We start from the raw sequence: 13,409 nt of genomic DNA on the forward strand, positions 1-13,409 counted from the left end.
CAAGCAAGCATAATGGCTGTGAAGCCAATCCATGCCAAGAATAATATCAAAATCATGCATGGGTAACTCAATCAAGTTTGCACACATAACCCTGCCACTCACAACTATTGGGCAATTCTGGTATACCCTATCAGCTTTCACATTTTCTCCTAAAGGCGTACTAACCACTATAGGATCATGCAGGACTTCAGGTAGTACTTTAAAAGTAAGGGCAAGTAGAGGAGTCACAAAGGAAAGCGTAGACCCTGGATCAAGTAAGGCATAAACAGAAGTTGAGAATATTTGCAGCATACCTGTGACCACATCAGCGGACTTCTCCTGCTCCTCCCTACCTTTCAAGGCATAAAATCTGTTCCTCTTGGGAGGCTCGGCTGCTGCTGCACCCTGTGGGGTAGGCCTAGGCTGAGCATTACCCCCAGCCTGACCTCTGTTCTGGGGACAATCTCTGACCATGTGTCCACTCTTACCACAACCAAAGCAGGCATTAGTGCCCTGCCTGCATTCCCCAAGGTGAGTTCGGCCGCACTTAGTACAAGCCTTCCTTGGGCGCTGCATCTCACCTCCATTGCCCCTCTTGGGTTCGGGTCTGCCTCCTCTAGGTGTTGTATTTCTCTGAGGGTCAGAATTACCAGCACTCTGTTGCCCCTTCTTAAATTTGGGCTGCTCGCGGACGCCAAAATTATTTCTATGGCCTCCATGGCTGGGACCTGCCTGATCTTGAGGCCTAGGCCTCCTAACATCACGTACACCTCTCCTCTTTCGGCTGTCCTCTACCTGCTGGACATGCATCATTAATCTAGAAAGGTCCATATTATCATGGAGCATCGCAGCCCGACAATCCTCCTCCAGGTCTCCATTGATTCCTGTGAGGAATCTGCTCATCTCCTCCCTGCTGGTAGAAACCAAGGGAGTAGCATACCTGGATAATTTCAACAAAGTTAAGTACTCTCATCATTCTTGTTATCAAATACTAAGGGAAGTACATACCTTGATAACTTCACAAACTTCAGGGAATACTCCCTGACAGTCATGGATCCTTGCTTGAGGTTGATGAACTCCTCAACCTTGGCCTCTTTCATCTCTCTAGGGAAGAACCTTTCCAAAAATGCTGTCTTGAACAGCTCCCAGGTGACTGGCACCTCTCCTAGGACACGGTTATCTCGCCACATTTTGCACCAAGTCTGTGCAACATCTTTGAGCTGGTAGGAAGCCAACTCAGCCTTCTCAATATCAGTGGCCCCCATGGCCACCAGTATCTTATGCAACTCGTCTATAAATTCCTGAGGATCTTCTGAAGTCTTAGCCCCTGTGAAAATTGGAGGATTCATCCTCGTGAAGTCTCGCAGTCTGTCAGCTATGCTGCGAACCGGTGGGTTTTCCCTTAGAACATCCTGCCGGTTGACTTGGGCAGTCATAGCTTGGGCTTGCATTGTGATGGCCTGTGCCATCTGGGCTAGAGATGCCCTCACCTCCGCATCAGTCAACCCAGCTGGGTTAACAGGCATAGCCACTCCTTCAGCTGGAGCCTGGGGTGGATTCTGATTACCCCTAGCTGCAGCTGCTCCCGTCCTCCGACCCTTAGTCCTCCAAGTATTCATTCTCTGAAAAACAACAAGATTGATGTTAGACACGTTCATAACACCAAGAATTCAAACATTAGGATAAGCACGATAAGATCAGAAAAAGGGAAGTTTTTCCTACGCATCATGCAGTCTCTAATCCAGGATAGTGGTGCACTTCACTACCATGACTTAGAAACTACTCAATGTGGTTGATGTGAACTCATTATTCTAGGAATTTAACCTAGCGCTCTGATACCAACTTTGTCACGACCGGAATCTAGACCCCAGACGAGACCGGCGTCGTTGACCTCTCAGAGGTCGCAGACAAGCCTACTTACGTCATTCTTACTTTACATAGATTAATTTTAGCGGAAAATTTGGAATTTTTGATTCTTTAATCATACTTGCTGAACATTCTTAACATTTCGTAATCGTTCATCATCAACCATCTAACCTTTAAGAGATAAGCAACTGAAAGAAATAATTCATTAAATATTAATTGTATATCGGCCAAAATAGCACCAATACAAAGTCTGAACCAAAACAGGAAAGAAACGCTAGTGGAACATGCCCCACTAGCTCAACTCTAAAACTACGCTAGAATGTAAAACAGTAGCATCCTCGAAGGCATAAGGACCTACCAAACTCCGGATGAATGCTGACGTCCAGATAGCTGCAACAAAGAACTTGTAGCTCTACCGTACACCTGTGCCTGCACCTAAAAGTAGATGTTTGTATGGAATTAGTACACACTTGTACTAAGTATGGGTATATGCAAGCACACACCAGGGACATGCATGAGAAAGAATAGCTCTTTCCTAACAACATGATTTTTGGAAGTCAAGTCGGTGGACTTGCTAAAATGAGATTAGGAAGGTTATGCCACGAGAGTGACATGCATCATTATAGTTATTGTATGGCACACAACACATAATATCTTCATATAACACATAACATATAGCACATAGTTTCTTTCATATTGTTCATTCATATACCATGAGACCTTACTATCATAGACTTAACCTTAAGACTTCCCAAAATGAGGGCTCAACATATGGGACCTCAACTAGGGAGCCTTCTTCAGCAAACACAGAGCCTGCTTCATTCATTCGTTCGTATTTCATTTCAATTCATTCATAGGCCAGTGCGAACACCAGCTATACCTAGGATGTAGTTTAAGACTTCCATTGGGTTTGCTGTGCAATGATCAGGAATGACCTAATGTCATTACCTAAATCTAGCTCACCTCTTGATTATCCTATCCTAACACCTTCGGTATCATTCATTTCTTTATATGATTCATTTGAGGCTGGCCTCATTCATTCATTGGGAACTTTAACTTTAACCGACATAGATCATGTGAGCATCATGAAATCCAGTGTCTTCCCCACACCGAAAAGAGGTGGAATCACCGGCCAAAGCGATTCAATAACATGCTAGCGTATATGGGAATTTAACCCCGCCAGATCCCTATAGTGGCAATATAGGTTCAAAGACTAGGAGATGTATGGAGACCCATACCCGGCAAGCCGGACAGTCTCATCTCATGAGAGTTACGTGAACCTACGCCCTTCCCGAAAGAAGGCATCACCGCTCATAGCTAGCCTATCGGTGCTCAGTATAAAGTTCCATTACATCCAACTCATACATCATGGAAGTTGTCTTCTAGTATGAGGGCATCATAGCTCAATAGATGATTTCTCATCTCATTATTAGTATTAAGTGTTTTAAACTCAATATTTTTCATTAAAGTATTTATAGAGACTGGTCTCTTCATTATCTTACACCCTCATTGATGAATACGTATTGGTAACATTTACTTAGGCTTGTTTGAGATTGCTCTCTCCATATACATTAGCCTCACATCATGATTGTCACCACATTCTTCATTTCATTACGTACATCTTAGGTTCACTTATTTTTTTGAACGTATGTTAAACTTATGTGTCTATACATACAAGCCATGGGGCTTCGTTTATAGTTCGTTAAGTGATTCTTATTTTCCTAAGATTATGTATTACAAGACTTATGTATCTTGTATATATACCAAGATCTTGATTTTTGATCAAAGTAGATTACATTATTCTTGAATATTTTACTCACGTATGACTTATGTATCAATACGGAGGTTTGGGCACGAGAACCCAAATTTTGAATTATTTGGATATCATTTATATTTTTCATTGATTTTTGTTCTAATATTCATAAATTTAGAACTCTAAGTTAAGTCTCAACATTCTCGTGAAATAATAAATTGTTTTATTTTAATTAGAATTCTAAATTAAATTTCAATCATTTAGATGAAAGAATAATTTTCTAATTTAATTAGAATTCCAATTTAAATCTCAATATTTACATAAAAGAATTAATATTCTATTTTTAATTAAAATTCTAAATTAAATCTCAATGTTTACATAAGAGAATTAATTTTTTTAACTTTAATTAGAATTTTAATTTATTATTATTATTATTTTTAATTACATTCGCTTGAATAGGGAGGTTGTGGGTTCGAACCCCCACAGCCCCCTTTATTTTTCTCTTATTTTCGCTGGAAATGGAGGCTGTGAGGTGGTGGGTTCGAACCCCCACAGCCTCACCTTTATTTCCTTAATATTTGTACCCCTCCCTTCAACTCTGAGGTCGTGGGTTCGATCCCCACGCCTCACATCCCTTTTTATTCCTTTTTTTTTTTTCGCGAACTGGGGGTCGTGGGTTCGATCCCCGCCCCCAGCATTCCCTTTTAAATCTTTTTTTTTTTTTTTGCGCGTGGCTGGGGTCGCGAGTTCGATCCCTGCCAGCCCCATTTTTTTTTTTAATTAAGGCATGCTGCAGGGAGGTCCTGGGTTCGATCCCTGCAGGCCTCAAAACTTTTTTTTTTAATTCTTTTGATGTTCAAAAAATTTCCAGATTCTTTTAAAGTCTGTTTTCAAGTTCTGGAAATTTATTCTACGATTTTTCTTCACTTTTTCATCAAGTTTAACATTAATTCTTAGGGAAATTTCATGGTTCATTCATAATGTTTTAATTACACATTATATTTTTTTTTTTATAGATTCGTCTAACCAAGAATTACTCCCTCAATCAAGCCACCTAACATTTCATATGAACTTCACGTCTTACCCCATTTTATTCACGAAAAATATACAATCATATTACATTAAACTTTTGGAGCATTACATAAAGAACCTCATTCACTGTAACATACTTACACATAATTTCAAGAAAAACATGGTTGCCTTTCATACGATTCCAAGTACACAAACATAATCATATTCATCGCGAAAACATAATATACACCTAAATCTACCAGCAATCATACCCAACCTAAAATTCATTGGGAGCTAGTGACAGGGGCATGCAACGGGAAACAGCCTTAGTTTCGAGATGAATAACTTGAATCGTAAGGGGCCTCTTGGGAAAGGAGCCAAGAGAGAAGAAACCCATACCTTAATCGATGTTCAAACTTTAATGTTGCTGCCCGGAAAACTCCTCCAAACCACTCCCAATTCACTTCAACGCACACCTCTCTCGACGAACCTCTCTTAGCCTTGACGTTTTGATTACTTATTTTCTTTTACTTGAAAATTTTTTTGTGAGTTTTTCAAGCATGAAAACTGTTGATATTTTTGGCAGAAATAATGTGATGAAGATGGAGAACGTGAGAAAGAGAGTTAAGGAGCGTGAGAGAGAGAGGACTATTTGGATTAGGAGACTAATTCAAAAATCAGTCAAATAATAAATAAATACAAATCTGTTTTTGATTTATTTATTTATTTATTCATTTAAAACGTGAAAGGACAATTACGCCCTTTAAATACTTATTTATTCTTATTTATATAAAAAAAATTTTTTGAATCGTTACAAATATAATTTGATTTAATAAAGAGGTAAAATGATAATTCAATTTTGTATTTTGAAACTTCATATAAAATATAATCAATCTAAGAATATGAGTAATTTAATTCATCAACTATAAACATCTTCTCTCGTTTCAATTTGTTTGTTTTGCTTCTAATTCAAATTTTCGACTTGACATTTTTAAACAGCAGGATTAAAATAAATTGCCAATTATCATTAACTAAGGTATATTGGTATAAAAAACTAATGCCAGACGCCAGTACGTTTTTCGTAAAGCCCCAGAGAGACATAACAAGGAACTCAATAGAACACTTGAGAAACTAAGAAAACCACAAGGATAAGTATTTGTTGCAAATACATTATTTTCATTTACTATGTATACGAAAATTCATTCATCACTATCAACTGTAAATTCAACACCATACCCTATCTGTGACGATACAAAGGAGAGACAATCACTTAACCTATTCCCTTCGCTATTATTTTCCTCCACCGATGACAAATTAATACCGTGGCACAACAACAATCTTTCTTCTTGTATCTTCTTTTGTGCACGAATGGTGGACAAGAACTGAACTTCAGCAAGCATATCCATACATAAATAATCAGAGACCCGCAACCTCAGTTTTTGTGCTGCATTCTCCCACTTTCAGCACCAGCATAAGGATCGATTGTCACATTAATAACAGCAGGCTTCCTAGCAGAAAAAGATTCTGTAAGTGCAGATTTAAGTTCATCAGGTGTTCCAACAAGGTATCCTTTTCCTCCAAAGGCTTCAATTAGAAGATGATACGATGCACCAGGAACAAAAGATGTGGGTGCTGGATCTTCTTTATAAGGTCCAGTAATTTCTTCGGGGTTCCTTCTGTCACCACCATAAACTCCGCCATTATTGAAGACTATAACCACAACTGGAAGCTGGTAGCGAACTAGGGTCTGCAATACATAAATTACTCTGAATTAGGAGTGTAAATTGAACTTCAAAAGAAAGTGAACCAATAAATATATGGGAGTCAACGGTGGCACAGGTAAGTTACTCTACATAACAAATGTAACTTAGAAGTAGAAGGAATGCCTTCACGAGCATAATTTTTCATTGTAAGGAGTGATCAATTCTATAATATTTAAAAACAAACAGTGAAAGAGATCATGGTAACCTTAAGCAACGAAGACCAATAAATCCTCATAATTGTATGAGAAGACCACCAAAGGCAACAGGAGAAAAAAGCTGTACGAGTGACACCACCGGGTAAACAAATAGATAAGAAAATCATGAATCACACCAGAACCGGTAAGTAGGGTATAGCACGAGATGGGTACTAGTAGTAGGAGGGATTATGGGCCCAACATCAAGAACCAGCACATCAAGGTAAGGGGCCTAGGTTCCAGTCATTATAACTGCTGATGAACTGTTGGTTGATTCAATGACCTGTTGAGCAGCTTTCTAGTATATGGAAAGTAATTGTACTGACTTATGACGTCGAGTTAAGTTCCCTGATTTTGTATCACAAGTTTTAAGTGATCTTACTAACTTATGAGTCATGACACCACTGCATTACACCGCATCCAGTAGGTCAAGGCATCACTTTCTAAGGACTCTCTTCTCAACCAGTCAGCTGAGCTGGAAAGCAATTCAGATTAAGGGCATTCAAATCCACTCCACATCATGTGATCAAAAAATGAGTTGGGTTTTAACTTAATGTGGCAGCGGAGGACCTATGAATATTCAACCCCATAAGTCTGCAAGATATGGTACAGTACATATTTGTATTTAGTGGTTCATTATAGTTTAAGATGTGTCAGAAATTCCATAAGAGAGATATTAGTGAACTACTCAGATATCATTACAGTTATTCCACTAAGATATCATTCCTGAAAACCAATGAACTACTCAGAAAGATAGAACCTGATGTTGACAATTAAATCTTACTAACCCCTGAAATTGCCAGTAATGAAACTATATAAGAATCCGTAATCCACAATAATGAGGGAGGACATTAAATGCCTACAGCAGTTCTCTAAGAAGCAGAAAAAATATAATTTTGAGCTTCATCAGAGCCTAAGCTTTTAAGCACTGATCAGTTCAACTCTATTATATGAGAAAAATCTATTCAATTGGGCTTAATTATTACTCGCAAACGTAAATGATTTACTAAATAAGACATTAGACAGACTAACAAGAAACAAGATAATGAAGAAGTTCTCTGATAACCAAGAAAGAAAGGCATCATATGTCGAAGATCAGCAATGCTATTCTAGGTAACAACTAAAGTCAGTTAGATCCTATTAATAGAGTATATAGTGGGGAAAAACACATGAAATAAAGAAAGACAACAGACCTCAACTTCCATGGCACTGAAGCCAAATCCAGAGTCCCCTTCAACAGCTACTACAAGCCTTTCAGGTGAAGCAACAGCAGCTGCAATGCAGTACCCCAGACCAACTCCCATTGTCCCCCACGTCCCTGCATCCAACCGGGTCCTTGGCTCGGTCTGAACTAATACTGATCGCCCCACATCCATAGTGTTGGCTCCTTCGGAGACAACAATTGGAGCAGGACTGCCCAATTGCAGTATTGCATCTCTAATAATTCTCATTGGTGTCATAAAATTAAATGGCACGACGTCCTTTGCCAGTTGTGCCTCCATTTTCAAAACATTTTCCTTGCTCTTCTTTGATAATGCCTCAACCCAAGGATGAGACTTCCCTAAACAAAAAGGGTCATCCTTAATCTCCTTGTGTATCATCTCAACAACCTTAGTAGCATCACCAACCAACCCTAAACATGGTTTCCTAAGCTCAATCTCCTCCTTATCTACATCAACTAAGATAAACTTCACATCCTTAGACCACTTTGGTGGCTCTCCGAAATGCAAAAGCCAATTAAGCCTTGCGCCAACTATCAAGGCCACATCACACTTTCCAATAGCCAGTGACCTTGCAGCAGTAGCAGCTAGCTCATGATTATCAGGCAACAAACCCTTCCCCATTGGTGTAGGCAAAAAGGGTATTCCAGTGCGCTCAACTAAATTCTTCAAAGCATTTTCAGCTCTAGAAAATGCAGCCCCTTTTCCAAACACAATCAAAGGCCTCTCCGCTTTCCTCAACAAAGCAGCCGCCTTTTCAATTTCTGAATGTTGAACAATGGGTTTAGCAATGAGCTCTTTATTCCTGCAACTCTCAGCATCATCGATCAATTTCTGTGCTTCAGTGTCACTAATTGTCTGATGAAGCACATCAGTAGGAAGATCCAAATAACAACCACCTGGCCTGCCAGAGACTGCCCAATCCAAAACACTGAAAACACAGCTTGGTATTTTCGTTATATCAGTTGCTTTAGCTGAGTACTTAGAGAAGGGTTTCACAGCCTCAATTTGATCTAATTCTTGAAAATCGCCGCGACCCATCTCTTTCTGATCAGATGACCCAGAAATCAAAACCATGGGCCAGGTATTAACGGTTGCATTGGAAAGCCCAGCGAGGCCATGAACGCAACCTGGACCAGAGACGGTTAGAAGAATTCCGGGTCGACCGGTAAGATAACCATAAGCAGAAGCAGCGTAACCGGCAGATTGTTCATTGTGGAAAGCAATAAACCGGATACCGAGTCCGACCGACCGGTTCGCAAGGGAAGTAACGGGTATCCCGACAACCCCGAACATCCGGTCGACGCCGGCACGTGCAAGGCACATGGCAACGAAAGTGTTTCCGTCGACAGTAGATAGGGTTTGGTGATTGGAATCAGACATTTTAAGTGAGTTTTAGAAACAGAGGACTCTTTTCAGTGATGGATTTTACAGAGAAAGGTCAATTGGATAGTTTTATCTAAAGAAAGGGCAGACGTGTTCGCTTATATATAGGGATTTTATTTAGCGTTTAATATTACAATATTAGTTTCTGCCTACCCCAGATACTGATATGGCGGCCTGAGGTTGTCGGAGGCAGTGATTGAAACGACGAAATTGGTTTTGTCTACTCCTTCAAAACTTTTATTCTATATTATATTAGTCGGTTCATTTTATTTTATTACACAAAAAAATCTTTGTAATTAATTATTTTAGGGTGATTTATAGTCTTTTGAAAGACTAAAAATTAGTCAAATTGTAAGTTTTAATTTTCTAATGTGTATAAAAAGTAAAATATGTTATAAAAGAATTATGATGAATTCATAATTCCAAGGGGGTATGAACCTTACTGAATAACTATGTATCTACTAATTGGACATTTATCACGGTGTCGTTTGGGATGATATTTCAGTTCTATAAATAGAGATATCATATACTTTTGTGGAACAAATTTTGAATTAGAAGAAAAGAGAGCTATTTACTTCTCTTTATGATTATATCATTATGAGCTTATATTTTATAGCAAAATGGGAAATTCTCAGTTTTACAGAAATTGTGATGGTGCATGTCAAGTTGGCTTTGAGGTCTCAAAATGAGAAAGTGGGACATGTTCATGCTCTATTGAAGAAAAAAAAAATATCCCGGGGAAATGGGTCTATTATCTTTATCTTTTTCTTGAAGGTTTCTAACCCCCATTTTATGCCAGCTTTTCTTCATATATATTGGATTATCAATGTAAATGTAAATTAATCGAAGAAAGCTTGCTTAGAAGTCGGTCCAAAATAGGAGTCGAGAGGTTGATATGTGACCCAACTAGATGAAAGCACTTCAATCAATATCAATAGGTACCAACCAGGCAACATCTGCATAATTATAACTTTTTTCAGTCAAATAAAACAACATCACAGTAATTTGGTGTTGGTTAGTTGAGTACAATTCTAGATGTAATGCTTTGTTAGATACACATTTTGGTCAAATGCACAAAAAAAAAGTCAGAATATTAGTATCATAAGTTATGAAAGTTTTGCTTATAACATTTTGGACTAAAATACAAAGCCAAAATTGGCATCTAGTCTACTTACAGTTTCTTCTAAACCCCCAAAACCAGACTGGTTAAACTACTTGAAAATGTCACTGGAATTGATACATATATCACAAGAAAGAACGGAAAAGAAGAAAAACACGGGTTTTGATGATCAGATATCATCCACCAGAAGCCAGAATGAGATTTCTAGGACAATACTCTAAAACCAAAACACAAGGCAATAGATAAAAAAAAACTAACATCTTCATATTAGGCTTCATCTTCATCTGATTTACTCTTAGGCAAAGGCAATTGCCCTTCGTTTCGGTCTTCTTCTTCACCCACATGATCAGGTGGAGGGGCTTGCTCCTCTCTTTCGCTATTTTCAGGGCGGAAGTTAATAGGGAACTTCGTTACTCTAGGTTTGTCCGTTAATATATTTCTTTGAACCCTATCAATTAGGACTTTCTGTGGAGGCTCTTCTCTCAACTGCTCATCATCATAATCATTGTTCACATAGTACCCAACTCGTACAAATTCCTGTCCCAAATATGAGCAGGTTAACAAGAGGACAGTAACACCAATTATGTCTTCTTCACGAATTTTCAAAGGATCTGGAGGGTCCGCCTAGCATCAAAGTTCGGAAAATATAACATAAATTCAATAAGGCAGACAAAGCAGTAGTACCACAACGGACAAATGGAATCTAGGAGATAATACCTGCAAGACAAAGCGGTAATTTCCTACATTTACAGGGCCAACAAGAACGCTTTCTAAAACTTGGTCATATGTCTCATCCTCGGCAGATCCCACATAAATGAGCTTCCATTCCAAATCTGCATGAGCATATGACAGAGATAAATGGATGCCACCAAAATCAAATAAATCATACTTACAACAACATCAAAAGAAACAACTAGGGCTCAATTCCAAACTAATTAGGGTCAGCTACATAAATCCTCACTAACCATGTGAAACACTTGGTAGTGTAAATCTTGAAAAACAGCCAGAACGTATCTGGCTTTTAAAAAAAGAGAGAAGATAAATTTGATGGGAGAATTTCTATCTGCAACGAATATAGCTTCTAAAGGTTCAACCAACTTCTAGATCATTTTACTGAAATTTTGATCCTCAAAAGAGAAGAGAATTGTGTTACCACAACAAAATATTAAGTCCATTTTCTTCCCTAGTTAACTACCTAAATAGTCTTAAAAGTTGGGAAAGATGGTTGACGTCCTAATAATCATTTCTCATACTGATTTACAACCAAATAATTCCCAATCAGATTAGGAGGATAAACATCCGCCTCTGATTTTGACTTAAGGGTTAAGTAAGCAACAGTACTACAGCATCATCTATCTGTTCTTCGAATTGATGATTCGATGTCCAGCTACTGGCAGATCACCAGTTCTCCGAGAGAAATTACTCATATTATGGGCCATAATATGAATTTTCTACAAATAAATCATACTGTGTTTTGTTTTTGTTTACAGCTTAATTGACACTTAACTAGATGAACACCTGGATTAAAAAGTTGTTTCCACCTTGTATCGGTATCTCATGAATTAAGCAAAGGAAAGTATGTAAGGTAAAAAAAATCCTTGTTTTAATTCGAAACCACCCAATCAAAATTCCCCGAGGATAAAAACCTATAAATCCCAAATACAGTTTTCACCCAAATAAGCATTTTTTTATCCCTCACAACAATCCATTTCGCAAAGAACTTCCATCCAGATCCAGTCCCAAGTTTAATTGTAGTAATTTACCGTCTAATCTCATCAACAAACCAAACAGCCCCAAAGGAAATATGCAAAATAGAATGGAGGACTCTAAACTGTATTACTGCAGCACATAAACATGCTATTAAGTATTATACTAGGAAATTCCTATAACATTATAAGAAAAATCTTTTTAACTGCAGGTCATCAGAAAATGATAATAGTAATATGCAGTATGTACTTATCAGTTCTAGAAATGGAAACTTAAAGTTCCCATTCTTGAAGCTACTGCTGGAACTAACATCATCACACACACACAAACAACTTGAACCAACTAGAAAGCATACTTTACAAGGACATGTCAAGATACTTCATTGCTTTTACACACACATTTCAAGATACTTCATTGCTTTTACGCACACATGAACCCTAGCTTAGCTCTTAGTTCTTCCTCTGTTTACACTTCCTAGCTGTATTTTACCAAGTCCAGTTAGCCCAAATTCCAGATTGTATCATTATGTTTAAACTGAGATACCCCACACACAAAAATATTTGTCCCTTGGATTCATGTGGCATGAACAAACACTGGTAGAAATTAAAACAATCAGAAAGAAAATGAACAATCTCATATTATAATATAATAGAAACAAAGATGTAAACAAGTTAGTCAAATCAATTGAAATAGGAATTTACACTGACAAGTCTTCCCCAATCAACTTTCTATATGAGAATAACCCTAATAAGTCAACATGCAAAAGAAAGCAAAAGAGTCAACTTTCCATATGAAAGTAACCCTAATAAGTAGTCATAGAGATACAACATGCAAACGAAAGCAAAAGAGGGTAAAAGAAGAAGTACCATCTTGGAGAGGAGTGACACACTCGTAGGATATTTCAAACTGGAACGGGGACAAGAACGACGCCGGATTGTCTAATACGGCGACATTTGTAATGTTCACCGCACTCATATTGTATCAAAGCTGTAACTCTGGTCGGCGTTTGAACCAGCACAAGAAAAGTTTGGAATCTAAAATCTCCGTCGCAGAGACAGACTTGTTCTCACCGCCATAGCCAATAATTTTCAAGCAGAAAAGGCAACTGGTTATGGTTAGAACAACATGCCCAAACAAGGAAGCATTCCTTTATTTCAATTTAATTATTTTATACTGTATGACCGGCTGTATCTCCAACTACCGGCTATAGCAGGTTTCTAATATTGGCGGGAGCTCTCACTTGGGTCATTCCCAGCTGTGGCACTTTGGCTTTTAGATGTGTACAATTCTTACACCATCATATTTTGTATTTCAATTAATTTTAAGAATATGTCGTTTTTTTTTTAATAATTCCTACTTCTAATTTTAAAACCACAATATTATAAGACACTTTTAAGACATTTCACATAC

At 38.1% G+C, this 13,409-nt stretch overlaps 3 protein-coding genes across 4 annotated transcripts; all 3 read right to left on the reverse strand.

Moving 5' to 3' along the window:
- Positions 1–804: 804 nt before the first annotated feature.
- On the reverse strand, positions 805–5,145 carry LOC104645687 (uncharacterized). Its single transcript, XM_069294003.1, has 3 exons — positions 5,009–5,145; positions 2,204–2,280; positions 805–1,601 (listed from the first exon to the last, which is right to left on the reverse strand). The coding sequence occupies exon 3, from the start codon at positions 1,596–1,598 to the stop codon at positions 939–941; it is 660 nt and encodes a 219-aa protein (XP_069150104.1). The 5' UTR covers positions 1,599–1,601; positions 2,204–2,280; positions 5,009–5,145; the 3' UTR covers positions 805–938.
- Positions 5,146–5,764: 619 nt separating this feature from the next.
- LOC101264774 (2-hydroxyacyl-CoA lyase) lies at positions 5,765–10,032 on the reverse strand. The gene is made up of 2 exons (XM_004231969.5): positions 7,760–10,032; positions 5,765–6,356 (listed from the first exon to the last, which is right to left on the reverse strand). Exons 1-2 carry the CDS (start codon positions 9,167–9,169, stop codon positions 6,042–6,044), a joined length of 1,725 nt encoding a protein of 574 aa, XP_004232017.1. The 5' UTR covers positions 9,170–10,032; the 3' UTR covers positions 5,765–6,041.
- Positions 10,033–10,265: 233 nt separating this feature from the next.
- LOC101264476 (histone chaperone ASF1B) lies at positions 10,266–13,283 on the reverse strand. Of its 2 annotated transcripts, none has more exons than XM_010317779.4 (3): positions 12,866–13,283; positions 11,010–11,125; positions 10,266–10,829 (listed from the first exon to the last, which is right to left on the reverse strand). In XM_010317779.4, exons 1-3 carry the CDS (start codon positions 12,972–12,974, stop codon positions 10,560–10,562), a joined length of 495 nt encoding a protein of 164 aa, XP_010316081.1. In that variant the 5' UTR covers positions 12,975–13,283; the 3' UTR covers positions 10,266–10,559. The 2 variants fall into 2 exon arrangements, with proteins under 2 accessions (XP_010316081.1, XP_004232016.1); XM_004231968.5 differs by having other exon boundaries at positions 10,266–10,916; positions 12,866–13,160.
- Between the last annotated feature and the right edge of the window lie 126 nt (positions 13,284–13,409).

Source organism: Solanum lycopersicum, chromosome 2 (assembly GCF_036512215.1).
Source record: "Solanum lycopersicum chromosome 2, SLM_r2.1".
NCBI classification, from domain to species: domain Eukaryota; kingdom Viridiplantae; phylum Streptophyta; class Magnoliopsida; order Solanales; family Solanaceae; genus Solanum; species Solanum lycopersicum.

Excerpts from the sequence above, each read along its gene's own strand:
- LOC104645687 (XM_069294003.1), bottom strand. The coding sequence starts at position 1,598 with ATGAATACTTGGAGGACTAAGGGTCGGAGGACGGGAGCAGCTGCAGCT.
- LOC101264774 (XM_004231969.5), bottom strand. The coding sequence starts at position 9,169 with ATGTCTGATTCCAATCACCAAACCCTATCTACTGTCGACGGAAACACT. Across the intron at positions 6,357-7,759 it reads TCAGTGCCATGGAAGTTGAG|ACCCTAGTTCGCTACCAGCT; the intron begins GTCTGTTGTCTT and ends TATGTATTGCAG.
- LOC101264476 (XM_004231968.5), bottom strand. The coding sequence starts at position 12,974 with ATGAGTGCGGTGAACATTACAAATGTCGCCGTATTAGACAATCCGGCG. Across the intron at positions 11,126-12,865 it reads TGTCACTCCTCTCCAAGATG|ATTTGGAATGGAAGCTCATT; the intron begins GTACTTCTTCTT and ends ATGCTCATGCAG. Across the intron at positions 10,917-11,009 it reads ATTACCGCTTTGTCTTGCAG|GCGGACCCTCCAGATCCTTT; the intron begins GTATTATCTCCT and ends CTTTGATGCTAG.